This window comes from Balaenoptera borealis (assembly GCF_965194805.1).
Source record: "Balaenoptera borealis genome assembly, chromosome: 4".
Taxonomy (NCBI): domain Eukaryota; kingdom Metazoa; phylum Chordata; class Mammalia; order Artiodactyla; family Balaenopteridae; genus Balaenoptera; species Balaenoptera borealis.
Window position 1 is genome coordinate 89,220,175 of NC_138861.1, and position 13,019 is coordinate 89,233,193.

At 36.5% G+C, this 13,019-nt stretch overlaps 1 protein-coding gene across 9 annotated transcripts in view; it reads left to right on the forward strand.

The window, feature by feature from the left end:
* ARAP2 (ArfGAP with RhoGAP domain, ankyrin repeat and PH domain 2) overlaps nt 1-13,019 on the forward strand; it is a 201,764-nt gene that overhangs the window by 62,998 nt on the left and 125,747 nt on the right. For all 9 annotated transcript variants that reach the window (XM_082390417.1, XM_082390419.1, XM_082390422.1 and 6 more), the window contains one exon: nt 9,347-9,525. In XM_082390417.1, the coding sequence (XP_082246543.1) occupies nt 9,347-9,525 (179 nt within the window). The remainder of the gene's footprint in view (nt 1-9,346; nt 9,526-13,019) is intronic.

The following is a 13,019-nucleotide window of genomic DNA, read 5'->3' on the forward strand; positions in this document are numbered from 1 at the left end:
ACTGTTTGCAGATGACATGATACTATACATAGAAAATCCTAAAGATGCCACCAGAAAACTACTCGAACTAATCAATGAATTTGGTTAAGGTTGCAGGATATAAAATTAATGCACAGAAATCTCTGTCATTCCTATACACCAAAAATGAAAAATCAGAAAGAGAAATCAAGGACACACTCCTGTTTACCACTGCAACAAAAAGAATAAAATACCTAGGAATAAACCTCCATAAGGAGACAAAAGTCTTGTACTCAGAAAATTATAAAATACTGATGAAAGAAATCAAAGATGACATAAACAGATGAAGAAATATACCATGTTCTTGGATTGGAAGAATCAGTATTGTGAAAATGACTATACTACCCAAAGCAATCTACAGATTCAATACAATCCCTGTCAAACTACCAATGGCATTCTTCACAGACTTAGAACAAAAAATTTTGCAATTCGTATGGAAACACAAAAGACCCCGAATAACCAAAGCAATCCTGAAAAAGAAAAATGGAGTTGGAGGAATCAGGCTCCCCAACTTCAAACTACACCTCAAAGCTACAGTAATCGAGACAGTATGGTACTGGGACAAAAACAGAAATATAGATCAATGGTACAGGATAGACTGCCCAGAGATAAACCCACGCACATATTGTCACCAAATTTACGACAAAGGAGGATAGAACATACAATGCAGAAAAGACAGCCTCTTCAGTAAGTGGTGCTGGGAAAACTGGATAGCTACATGTAAAAGAATGAAATTAGAACACTACCTAACACCATACACAAAAATAAACTCCAAGTGGATTAAAGACCTAAATATAAGACCAGACACTATAAAAGTCTTAGAGGAAAACATAGGAAAAACACTCTTTGACATAAACCACGGCAAGATCTTTTTTTACCCACCTCCTAGAGAAATGGAAATAAAAACAAAAATAAACAAATGGGACCTAATTAAACTTAAAAGCTTTTGCACAGCAAAGAAACCATAAACAAGACAAAAAGACAACCCTCAGAATGGGAGAAACTATTTGCAAACGAATCAACAGACAAAGGATTAATCTCCAAAATATATAAATAGCTCATGGAGCTCAATAGCAAAAGAACAAACAATCCAGTTAAAAAATGGGCAGAAGACCTAAAGACATTTCACCAAGGAAGACATACAGATGGCCAAGAGGCACATGAAAAGATGCTCAACATCACTAATTATTAGAGAAATGCAAATCAAAACTACAATGAGGTATCACCTCATGCTGGTGAGAATGGCCATTATCAGAAAATCTAGAAACAATAAATACAAGAAAGGGTGTGGTGGAAAGGAAACCCCCCTGCACTGTTGGTGGGAATGTAAATTGATGCAACCACTATGGAAAACAGTATGGAGGTTCCTTAAAAAACTAAAAATAGAACTACCATATGACCCAGCAATCCCACTACTGGGCATATGCCCTGAGAAAACCATAATTCAAAAAGAGACACATACCACAGTGTTCATTGCAGCACTATTTACAATAGCCAGGACGTGGAAGCAACCTAAATGTCCATTGACAGATGAATGGATAAAGAAAATGTGGCACATATATACAATGGAATATTACTCAGCCATAAAAAGAAATGAAATTGAGTTATTTGTAGTGAGGTGGAAGGACCTAGAGTGTTATACAGAGTGAAGTAAGTCAGAAAGAGAAAAACAAATACCATGTGCTAACACATATATATGGAATCTAAGAAAAAAAATGGTACTGATGAACCTAGTTGCAAGGCAGGAATAAAGAGGTAGACATAGAGAATGGACTTGATGACATGGGGTGGGAGGGTGAAGCTGGGGCGAAGTGAGAGTAGCATTGACATATATACACTACTGAGTGTAAAATAGTTGGCTGGTGGGAAGCAGCAGCATAGCGCAGGGAGGTCGGGTCAGTGCTTTGTGGTGACCTAGAGGGGTGGGACAGGGAGGATGAGAGGGAGGCTCGAGAGAGAGGGGATACGGGGACATGTGTATGCATATAGCTGATTCACTTGGGTGTACAACAGAAACTAACACAGTATTATGAAGCAATTATACTCCAATAAAGATCTATTAAACGAAAAAAAAAACTTAGTATAAGAATTTCATGAACCTTAGTATGAATTATTGTTTGTTAAATAAGTCTTAGGTCTTTAATTTTTGAAACCATGAAAATACTGCTTCAGTGAAAACTGAGACTGTCAACATAGAATTAATGAATATGTTGTTCTCATTGAAAGTCATTTTTACACAGTAACAACTCACATTTTTAAAGATAAGTGTATAAGGGTGTATGTGTGTGTGTATGTATGTGTATATGTATATATATGTAAATGGCACATGTGTCTATATATTTAGTATGGAACCTTCAACAAGATACTATATGTATTTTATTAAGTTCTTATTTTATTCCTCCTCCCATGTATACAAATGGTTGGTTAATCTTTATTTGGTGGACACTGAGAAATCAACCATAGTGGCTTATGAAAAACTTGACTTAATGAACTTTAAGCCTAATTAAACTTTGCTTCAATCTAATCAAGAAGCAAAATCAAAGTTTAGAACAGAAAGGGGCAGTAGTTTGACATCGTAACAGAGATGAATTCTTCATTTTTGGTGAAAAGGTTCTGAGTGACCTAAATACACAGCTCCCTTTGTCTCCCCTGAAACGTGTCAAGATTTCAAAAATGCTGCATTGTCCACTGGTGTTGCTAAGAGAAGATTACAATTTGGCGTCTTTTCCCCACAAACTTTCTAAGGCTTCAATTCCCCTGGATTTCCTTGTGAAAATATTGTTATTTTCTTACTTGAAAGTTAATTTTATTGAAATAATAACATCTTTAAAATTCTTTTCCTCAACTAGAAAATTTAATCTGATTCCTTTATGTCCTCAAGCAGAATTGCTGGAATTGCTCAGAGGGTTGTAACAGCTAATGATCCTTCAGTTAGTCTGTATGCCCTTGGCACCTGTAGTCACACAGGTGTTGTGTTACTTTAAAAAACAGGTGATGTCACATTTTCAGTGGGCAGTTCTCATAGTTAGAAGGCTTACGAATTCTGAGTGGTCCAAAAATAAACTCAAAATGGCTTAAAGACTTAAACATAAGGCATGACACCATAAAACTCCTAGAAGAGAACATAAGCAAAACATTCTCTGACATAAATTGTACCAATGTTTTCTTAGGTCAGTCTCCCAAGGCAATAGAAATAAAAAAAAAAAAAAAAGCAAATGGCACCTATTCAAACCTGCAAGCACAGCAAAGGAAACCATAAAACAAACAAACAAACCAAACCAAACCAAACCAAAAAAAACCGCTACAAAATGGGAGAAAATATTTGCAAATGATGCAACCGACAAAGGCTTAATCTCCAAAATACACAAACAGCTGATACAACTCAACGACAAAAAACAAAAAACCCGTTCAAAAAATGGGCAGAAGACCTTGATAGACATTTTTCCAAAGAAGACATACAGATGGCCAGTAGGCACATGAAAAGATGCTCAACATCACTAATTATTAGAGAAATGCAAGTCAAAACTATAATGAGGTACACCTCACATTGGTCTGAATGGCCATCATTAAAATGTCTATAGATAACAAATGCTGGAAAGGGTGTGGCGAAAAGGGCACCCTTCTACACTGTTGGTGGGAATGTAAGTTGGTGTAGGCAGTATGCAAAACAGTATGGAGGTTCCTCAGAAAACTAAAAATAGAATTACCATATGATCCAACAATCCCACTCCTGGGCATATACCTGGACAAAACTATAATTCAAAGAGATACATGCACCCCAATGTTCATAGCAGCACTATTCACAATGGCCAAAACATGGAAACAACCTAAATGTCCATCAACCAATGAATGCATAAAAAGATGTGGTACAAATATACAATGTAATACTACTCGGCCATAAAAATGAACAAAATAATGCCATTTGCAGTAACATGAATGCAACTAGAGATTATCATACTAAGTGAAGTAAGTCAGAAAGAGAAAGACAAATACCATATGATATCACTTATATGTGGAATTTAAAATATGGCACAAATGAACCTATCTACAAAACAGAAACATACAGACATAGAGATCAAACTTGTGTTTGCCAAGGGTGAGGGGGTTGAGGGAGGGAAGGATTAGGAGTTTGGAATTAGCAACTGCAAACTATTATATATAGCATGGATGAACAACAAGGTCCTACTGTATAGCACAGGGAACTATATCTAATCTCCTGGGATAAACCATAATGGAAAAGAATATTAAAAAAAGCATGTATATATATGTATAACTGAATCACTTTGCTATACAGCAGAGATTGGCACAGCATTGTAAATCAACTATACTTCAATTAAAAAAAAAAAAGAATTCTGAGTGGTCATTCCCTTTCGAGGGCCATTTTCAGTACCAGCCCTCAGCTGCAGATCCCATGTTTCTGTCCACCTTGCTAGTTCTAGAACCTGGGAGATAGGCAAGTGAGTCATTCTCTTAATTTTGTTTCTGTACAACATCATACAGCCCTCCAGTGACAGCTATGAAACTGCAAAGCTTTTTTCTTTTCTTTTTTTTTTTTTAAGAACGCTTGGGAATTTGGGATAAGAAACATAAATCCCCCTTACTCCCTTACTTGTTTTGGGCAAACAGACTTGCCTGTTTTGAAATCTTCCTTGTTTTTAGAAGCTAGGGGACTTCCCTGGTGGTACAGTGGTTAAGAATCCGCCTGCCAGTGCAGGGGACACGGGTTCGATCCCTGGCCCGGGAAGATCCCACATGCTGTGGAGCAGCTAAGCCCGTGCGCCACAACTGTTGAGCCCACGTGCCACAACTACTGAAGCCTGCGTGCCTAGAGCCCGTGCTCCGCAACAAGAGAAGCCACTGCAATGAGAAGCCCACGCACCACAACGAAGAGTAGCCCCTGCTCGCCCCAACTAGAGAAAGTCTGCGCGCAGCAAGGAAGACCCAATGCAGCCGAAGATAAATAAATAAAATAAATAAATTTATTAAAAAAAAAAAGGAGCAAGGCGTGGAACATTTGCTATCTGGAGGAAGAGCCAGGGGAGTTGGAAGTTCTCTGTTGTGTACTTTGATTTCCTATCATAATTTAATAGGCCACAAACTTTGGCATCATCATCAACTCTGTTCCTACCTCGCTCACATCCAGGCCATCAGCAAATCTTACCAGTTTGACTTTGGAAATATGTCGGGGTTCTGACCAACTGTCAGCACCTCCACCGCCGTCTCTCTCCTACAAGCCACCATTTCTATCTTTATGATTGTCACAACCTCCCTTGATCGACTGCAGGCATATTTTCAGTACGGTTGTCAGAGCGATCCTTCAACAGGAAAGTCAGGTCCTGTCAGTTTATTTCAGATGCTCTGTCATGTTTCCAGCTCACTGAGAGTGAAGTACTGTGATGTCCAGAGTCCATGCATGATCTGGCCCTGGTCTCTCTGTCCTTGTTTCCTTCTGTGCTCTACCTCATTCACTGCATTGCAGCTACAGGGGTCTCTTGTCCTGTGAGCATGCCAAATCTGCTGTTGCCTTGGCCTTGGCACTTTCTGTTTTCTGTATCCCGGAAGGCTCTTCCTCCAGTCCTCCTCCTAACTTGCTCCATCACTTCCACTTCCTTTAGGCTTTTGCTTAACCATCACCTTCTTTCTGAGCCTTTTTCTATTACCCTATATAAAATAGCATTTTCTGTGCCCCTCATCCTGTGCTTTATTTTATCCCATTGCACTTGTCACCGTATAATATATGTCTACATTTTATTGCCTTCCTCCTTTCACAAGAGTGTAACTTTCTGGAGAGTAAGGCCATGATCTGTCTTGCTCACTGCTTCATTCCTGGTATTCAGAATAGGGCTTAGAACATAGTAGGCTCTCAGTAGACATTTGTATGAATGAATCATTATCAATTTCAAGAACAACACTGGTGTGTAATAATTCCTTCTCTAATATTGATCATGGGTTACACTGAGGAATCTTTAGTTAGGTTATATTATATCAAAAGTTAAGAGTACATCCAAACTTTGTTAGATTCTTTTATTAATGTTTTACATGGCACTTGTGTAGTAACCCCTCCTATAATCAATCCTTCTTTACCAATGAATTTGCCTAGTGCTAAATCCAGTAGTCCAGAGGATGTTAAGTCTCTCCTGTTCATTTTTTATAACCTGTTTTTTTTGATTTGTACACTCTGAGTTGGCATTCCTGAAAACCTCAAGAAATAATTTGAGGTTTGAGGGGATTGCTAGCTCCTTTTTTTCTTTTTCCAACCTGGAATGCTCTACTCTGAGCAAAGATATATCAACATCAGAGCATATTCTCAGAGGGAATAGTGCTTAGCACAGTGCTAAGATCAAAATAGATGCTCAATAAACACTTGTTATTGGAAAGAATAAAAGTGTCTTGGTGTGAAGAGCAGGCAAAAGCCAGCTTAGTATCCAGCTTTGCCTTTGCCCAAGGGGAAATCATTATTTGTTTTGGAATATTGTGACTTGTCAGAGCATGTTCCCCATGTTCAAGTGTGCACACTGTGCAAAGCCAAATACCAGTGACACTTGTAATCTCTTTCATTGTGTTTGAATTGTCTGTATCACTGTTTATCTCCATTGGTATGGGTAATTAAATATAAACCGAATGTTACTATTCAATCCTGTTCTTCATGACTGTTTACTTCCTATTAGTAAATGAGGCCCTCAGGAGCTAGAGAATTCTTCTAGGCTATAAGGGCACCATTTGTTGAGATGCAGCCATAATATACTTAAGTCCAACAGTTAATGCACTTGCCAGTTTCAAATTATTTCCTGACAAACTGAGATATATGCTAATAGTAGTCTGGAAACCACAATCACTTTGGCCCCGTTCATTAAATTATGACCTACATTTCAAAGTCAGTGATTTATATGGATTAACATAAACAGAAAACATTATATACCATTTACTTGGCAGGAATATCTTGTGTGTACTTAATGATCACAAGTAATCACCAAGTAGAGTGGAAGGTCTTTTGCTGTTACTGAAAATGTAATAAATTATTACAGTGCAGTCTGTTTGTGTAGATGTAAAATGTAGAGTGGCTACTGTGTATTGACATAGGCTTAGTTACCTGAATACTTTCATGTCTTTTACTTTATAATGATGCTGGGGAAACTTGAGAAATATTTCATCCTGATATATAGGAACAAACACTTATTGAGGATTATGTAATACCTGCAATAAAATATTGTTGAATGAGTTTTTAATAAATACTTTGCCCTTGGTCATTAAAGACACAACTAACTGGTTTTAGTAGTTTTCAAGGTGAGAAAGAATGAAGATACTTTAAAAATTAAGACTTGTATTGTAAAATAACTCTGGATCCATGCTGGAATGTAAGCAAGTCTAATATGGAGACTTATTTCAATCCACAATGACGTTACCTCTAACCAGACCTGTCTTAGAAGGATCTGAGATACCAGGCAATTTCCCAAGCTTGGGTCCTGCTTACTCTTTCCTTCTCAAAAAAGTTTCCTACCTGGAATTTAGTCTGTTTTGTTTGTTTTTTCCTTTTTACCTTAATAATCACTTTTCCATTTGTTTTTTGCTGGCCCATTTTCTAGCCTCCTAGAATCAGTTATACCTCAGGGGTATACCGTTTCTTCTCCTTTTACATTAAACATTTATCCACTGGCATGCGTCTTCCCTTGTATAGATTACCTTCATTCACATATTGCTATCAGTCTGCCTGGATGCTCATGCCAGGGAGCTGAAAACCTCAGGTGGTTCTGTTAATACAACCTTCTACCTTCTTTGGTCGATTCATGATACCCAGCTACCTTTTATTCTGAGTAATTAATTCATTTTTTGGTGAGCACCTGTCAAACATATTCAAAACCACAGCTATTTTTTACTCTCCTTAATATCTTGACTCTTCATATGTTTCCCTTTTCACTGTATACTTTAAGTCTCTATTGCCTTATTCCTGACCTCCAAGCTTCCAGTTTGGTCTGTCATCTGAATCATGTCCCTTTCTTGCCAAGAATTTTGAAATGGTTTTCTTTTGCCTCCATAATAAAGACCAAATTCCTCACCTAGGCACTGTAGGATCTCCAGCCATATTTCCCATTATTTCTTTGTGAGTTCAAAATTATAAATATGCTCATTCATAAATTAGTCCCTGAGCAGATGTTTGTTGTTTCCGCCTTTGGTCTTGTGTTTCCTCTGTTTAGAATTCTGTTTTGCTCATCCTCCTCCCAAACTCCAGTTTTGTCTTTTAATTTGCTCCTCATCCTCAAGAGCTCGCACAAATATCCTTTTTTTTTTTTTTTTCTCATAGTGCCGAGGACAATTGTCTGAGAATTAAAACATTTGATTCTTCTAATTTTAATACTAACGTGCTATATGACCTTCAGCAAATCACTTACCTCCATTGAATTGACTCATACATTATTTGATACATTTTGTATGACATTTATAGTAATCTGTGTTCCATTATGTGTTCATATCAAACTTGACTTATAGCTTTGATTGCTCTTTGGGGACTGGATCGAATTCCTATGCCTGTAACACAATGTGTTGTACATAGTTGAAGGTCACTTTGTGGAAAGAGTGAGAGAACTAAGTTTTAATTCAACAGATGAAGATACTATTGTTAGTGAATGGAATGGGTGAGTGAATATCAAGGCAAGCACACTCTTGAGTAGATTCCAAGTGCCTGTTAGAAAGTAAGCTTTTCTGGATATTTTAGTAACTGCGTTGCTGGGTACAATCTGTTACCTGTTCAGTAGGCATATTACTTTCTTATATTAAAAGAGACAATCCAATCTCATGAATAATCTAACAGAATGCTACTTAGATGTTAACATGGATACACATCATCTGGAGATCTTCTTAAAATGAAGATTCTGATTCATCAGGTCTGGAGGGGGTCTAGGATCTTGCATTTCTATTAGCTGCCAGGTGAAGCCAGTGATATTGGTTACAGGACATCTGAGTACAGTCAGCCCTCCATATCCTTGATTTCCACATCTGAGGACATTTTTGATCCCTGGTTGGTGGAACCGTCAGTTGATGAACCTGAGGATGCAGAGGGCTGACTGACTGTAAGGGACTTCAACATCTGCAGAGTTTGGTATCTGCTGTGGGTCCTGGGACCAATCTCCTGTGGATGCCAAGGAATGACTAATAAGTGTTATTTCTTTTCCCTAACAAAATTGAGCCATTTGCCTTGCTGACAGTAGCATTTAGATTGTGGTTCTGGGAAAGAATCTGTAAATGATCTGTTCCAGAGAAAGTCAATCTCTTTCCACATTTGTATGTGTTTATAACTTACTAAGCATATGTATTTTCTCCTGTCTATTTTCAGAGGAGAGAAATGACTGGATCAGCGTACTGTTAAATGCACTGAAGTTACAGGCCCTTTCCTCGCAGTCTCAAGGAGCTGTTGCACCTGAGAAATGTGGATATCTTGAACTGAGAGGCTATAAAGCTAAAATTTTTACTGTGTTAAGTGGAAACAGTGTGTGGCTTTGCAAAAATGAACAGGTGAGCTACGTTACAGTGATTGCAAATTGTGGTTCCTTACATTACAAACATGACAAAACTACATTAACAACAGTGCTTTGTTTGTTAGACTGAATTTTCTCAGTTCCACCAGCATCAGGAAGGTAATCTACATCAAATTTGAGACTGGACATCACCCTTTGAAGGAACTGAGGAAATAGAATCATGAAAATTAATTTTTGAAAAGTATTCTTAGCTGAAGTAACATTACAAACTACATGAGAGAATAATTAAGAACCAATTAACCATTACCGCCGTTGTTGAATAGACCTCGTTCTGCACCTGTTGTTATTTCTTTTGTTTTGTGACAGAAAATTATAGAGTAGGCACAGGTAACATTTTCTTGAGTTTACAGGATTTGGGGTTTTTTTTGGTTTTGTTTTTGTTGGTTTTTTTGGAGTAGATATGTTGCTTGCCGAGGAGATAATTGACAAGAGGCGAGTGATTGATATACACACATATACACACATGCATACACACACATATCACATATATAAATAAGATAGATTGTTGGGATATTAAATTTGTTAACATCAAAAGACTCAGTAGAGAATTTAAATGTTTTGAGGAGACTGATGTTAGTTTTAACAAATTCTGTTAACTACATTTGATTCTGTAGACTTCTTCTTCTCTAACATACCTGGTTTTTAATATGTATAAGAAAATTATTTTCTTATCCCTTTTTAGGAATGAATTTTTAATCTTTCAGCCTAGAATGTATTAGATACTTAGTCATTATTTGTGGAATTAAGCAGGGTGTTTTGGATATCCAATCTAACATGAACTTATTTTGTGATAAATTATAATGGGTTACGATAAAGTGAAATATAAATGCTGACATTTTCATAACAGAAGATAGAGACAGCAACTCAAAACAAACAGTAGTTTCAAAAAAATTAACTATAGATCTTTATCCAAGGCATCCTCTGAACTTCAGTGTGGATTTATTAATTACATTTTTAAGGATAAGATTTCTTAGCCAATTAACTGTGGAAGGCATCATTGAGCACTGTTGGTATATTAATAACATGGAGAGAGTTAGCATATTCCTCAAGAAGGGTGGTGATGTACAGCTTAATAATGTGTATGAATTGAATATGAACATTTTCAGTCTGCGAAGATGCTTAAAACTTAAAAAAAAATTGGAATAAGGTTAAAAATGCAAAATTTGCATGTATCAGAATGGAAGTTACTCTGCCAAATTAATTGAGGTATTCATTTTTTATTTGCACAGACCTGATGGACTTCCAATTACTAGTTTCATTATTTACATTAGCTAGATTGTCTGGGTTTATGTTATCCTCTAAAAGTATATGTTTTTAAAGTTTTATTAATACTTTCTGGTTAGCAAAAAATTATTAGAAATTCTTGCTTTAATAATAATTGAGCATGAAGAGCATAATAATGACCACCATATGTTAGGTACCAGGTACTGTGCTAATTCATTTATAAACATTCCCTTTTAATCTTCCCCACAAATGTAGGAGGAAGATATTCTCATCCATGTTTTATAGATGAGGAGAATGGCAATTAAATAACTTGTTTAAGGATTACAGTTCATCCTGCAGAGTTTAATTTAAAACAAGAACTTTATAACTCTAAGCCTAGCTTCTTAGCCACTATATCAAAGTGTCTTTTTAAAGTGTATGTTGAAAAGAAAATTTCTGGCTTGTGACCTTTTAGAAATAGACTAAGAATTCTTTCCTTGAATAACTTAGTTGCCTAGGAGGTTCAGAGTGTGCATTCAGTAAACATTGTATACCATGTCAGGCACTCTAAAAATGATGTGTTTACTGAGGAGAACACAGTCTTACCTTCCAGGAGGAAAAGTCAGACAAGTCAGCATTTATGGTGGATGGTGAGCTCCGTGCTTTATTAGACTTGTGCAGAAGTTACAGAGAAGGGCAAAAAGGGCATCTAATGTAGTCTGGGAATTAGAAACACTTCCATATACAACTAATCAATATTATCTCCTTAAGAATTAAAGCATTTATGCTGGACCCCTCCTCATCTTTTGAGAAGTAAACCTATGTTTGATGAATGTATATTTCAAGTCTGTTTTCAATGCTTTAACATGCCCGTATGTGCACCCTTAAAAAGTGCATACTGTTGTTTGTATATGTGGTCTTAAAAAAAAAATTGCATTGTATTATATAGAGCCAGGTCTTAAGGCACTTGATCTTGAGTCAAGTCTTAAAGAATTAGTTGGCTCAAGACCAGATGGATAAATTAAGGAAGGCCCTTCATGTTTAGACCCTGACATACCATTCCAGTTTCATCTATTTTTACATCCTTGTATATGTCTTTCTCTCCAGAGGAAAGTTGCTCATGGGTTTTCTTACGTGGTTGAGCAGACTGTGGAAAGAACTTGGGTGACAGGCTAAATAAGGAGTCCTTCTGAATACAGAGGGCTTTAAGCTAGTGTTTTAGGAAAAGCACTAAAAGATAGTAAAATAGTTAGATGTAACTTCTAAAACTTTTATACACACAACACATGAAGTAATCTTATGGTTTTTTTAAATGATAGAAAAAAAAAAACTAATCGTAAAAATGTAAGAGGTGTTAGATTTGAATCTCTGTATCTTAATTTGTATTGCATCTAATTTAAGTCCAAGAATCAAAGCTTAGTTTAAAAAAAATTAAAATAGTGATTTTTATTGCCCACATAACTTACAGTATAAATAAAATAAAAAATAAAACTGACCTACATCCCCCTCACATATGAACTATTTTCATTTTTCTTGCCTCTATTTATACATAGTTTTACTAATTTACTTTGGAAGTTTCTCCAGAGGAAGTAAACAAACAGTGGATAGAGGTGGAAGGGTAACTGCTGCAGCATGTGTTGAAGAGTTATTAAAATGGAAGATTGGAAGCTTATTTAGAGCAAAGAAGATTGGACTGGGCTGTAGCCGTTCTGGGTTTTCCTTCTTGCTCTGCTACTGATTGGCTCAGATAATTAAGCTAATCTCTTCTGGTTTGAATGGCATGATGTGAAGAAGAGAGTTGGATTACTGTCTCTAAGGCCATTATGTAAGTTGCATGTTAAAATTCCAGATATCTGGGCTCATTCCAGACCCATTGACTTATTTCTGGGGACAGGGGTTTGAATCTGTATTCCTATAAAGCATCCCAGTTGACTCAGTGACTGCTGATGCAAAAACCATACACAGTAAATCACTGCTTTATGGGTTTTTCTTCTTTAAAAATGATAAGCATCCAGCTAAAGAAACGAGATATTTCTGGAGATGGAAAATGTGTGAAGATCTCCTGTGACAGCACTGAGTGCTGCTTTTAGTTCATCATCCCTAATCTTGGGGTTGTTATACCTCTTTTTGAGGTTAACTTTCACTTGGAAGTGTGTCTTTTTCCTGATCAAACACTTTGAAATGTGCAAATGTTTAAGTGGAAATTTAAGAAAATCATTTTTTAGTGGTAATAACTTTTTAAATAGTTTTGAAAAACTATTACTAATA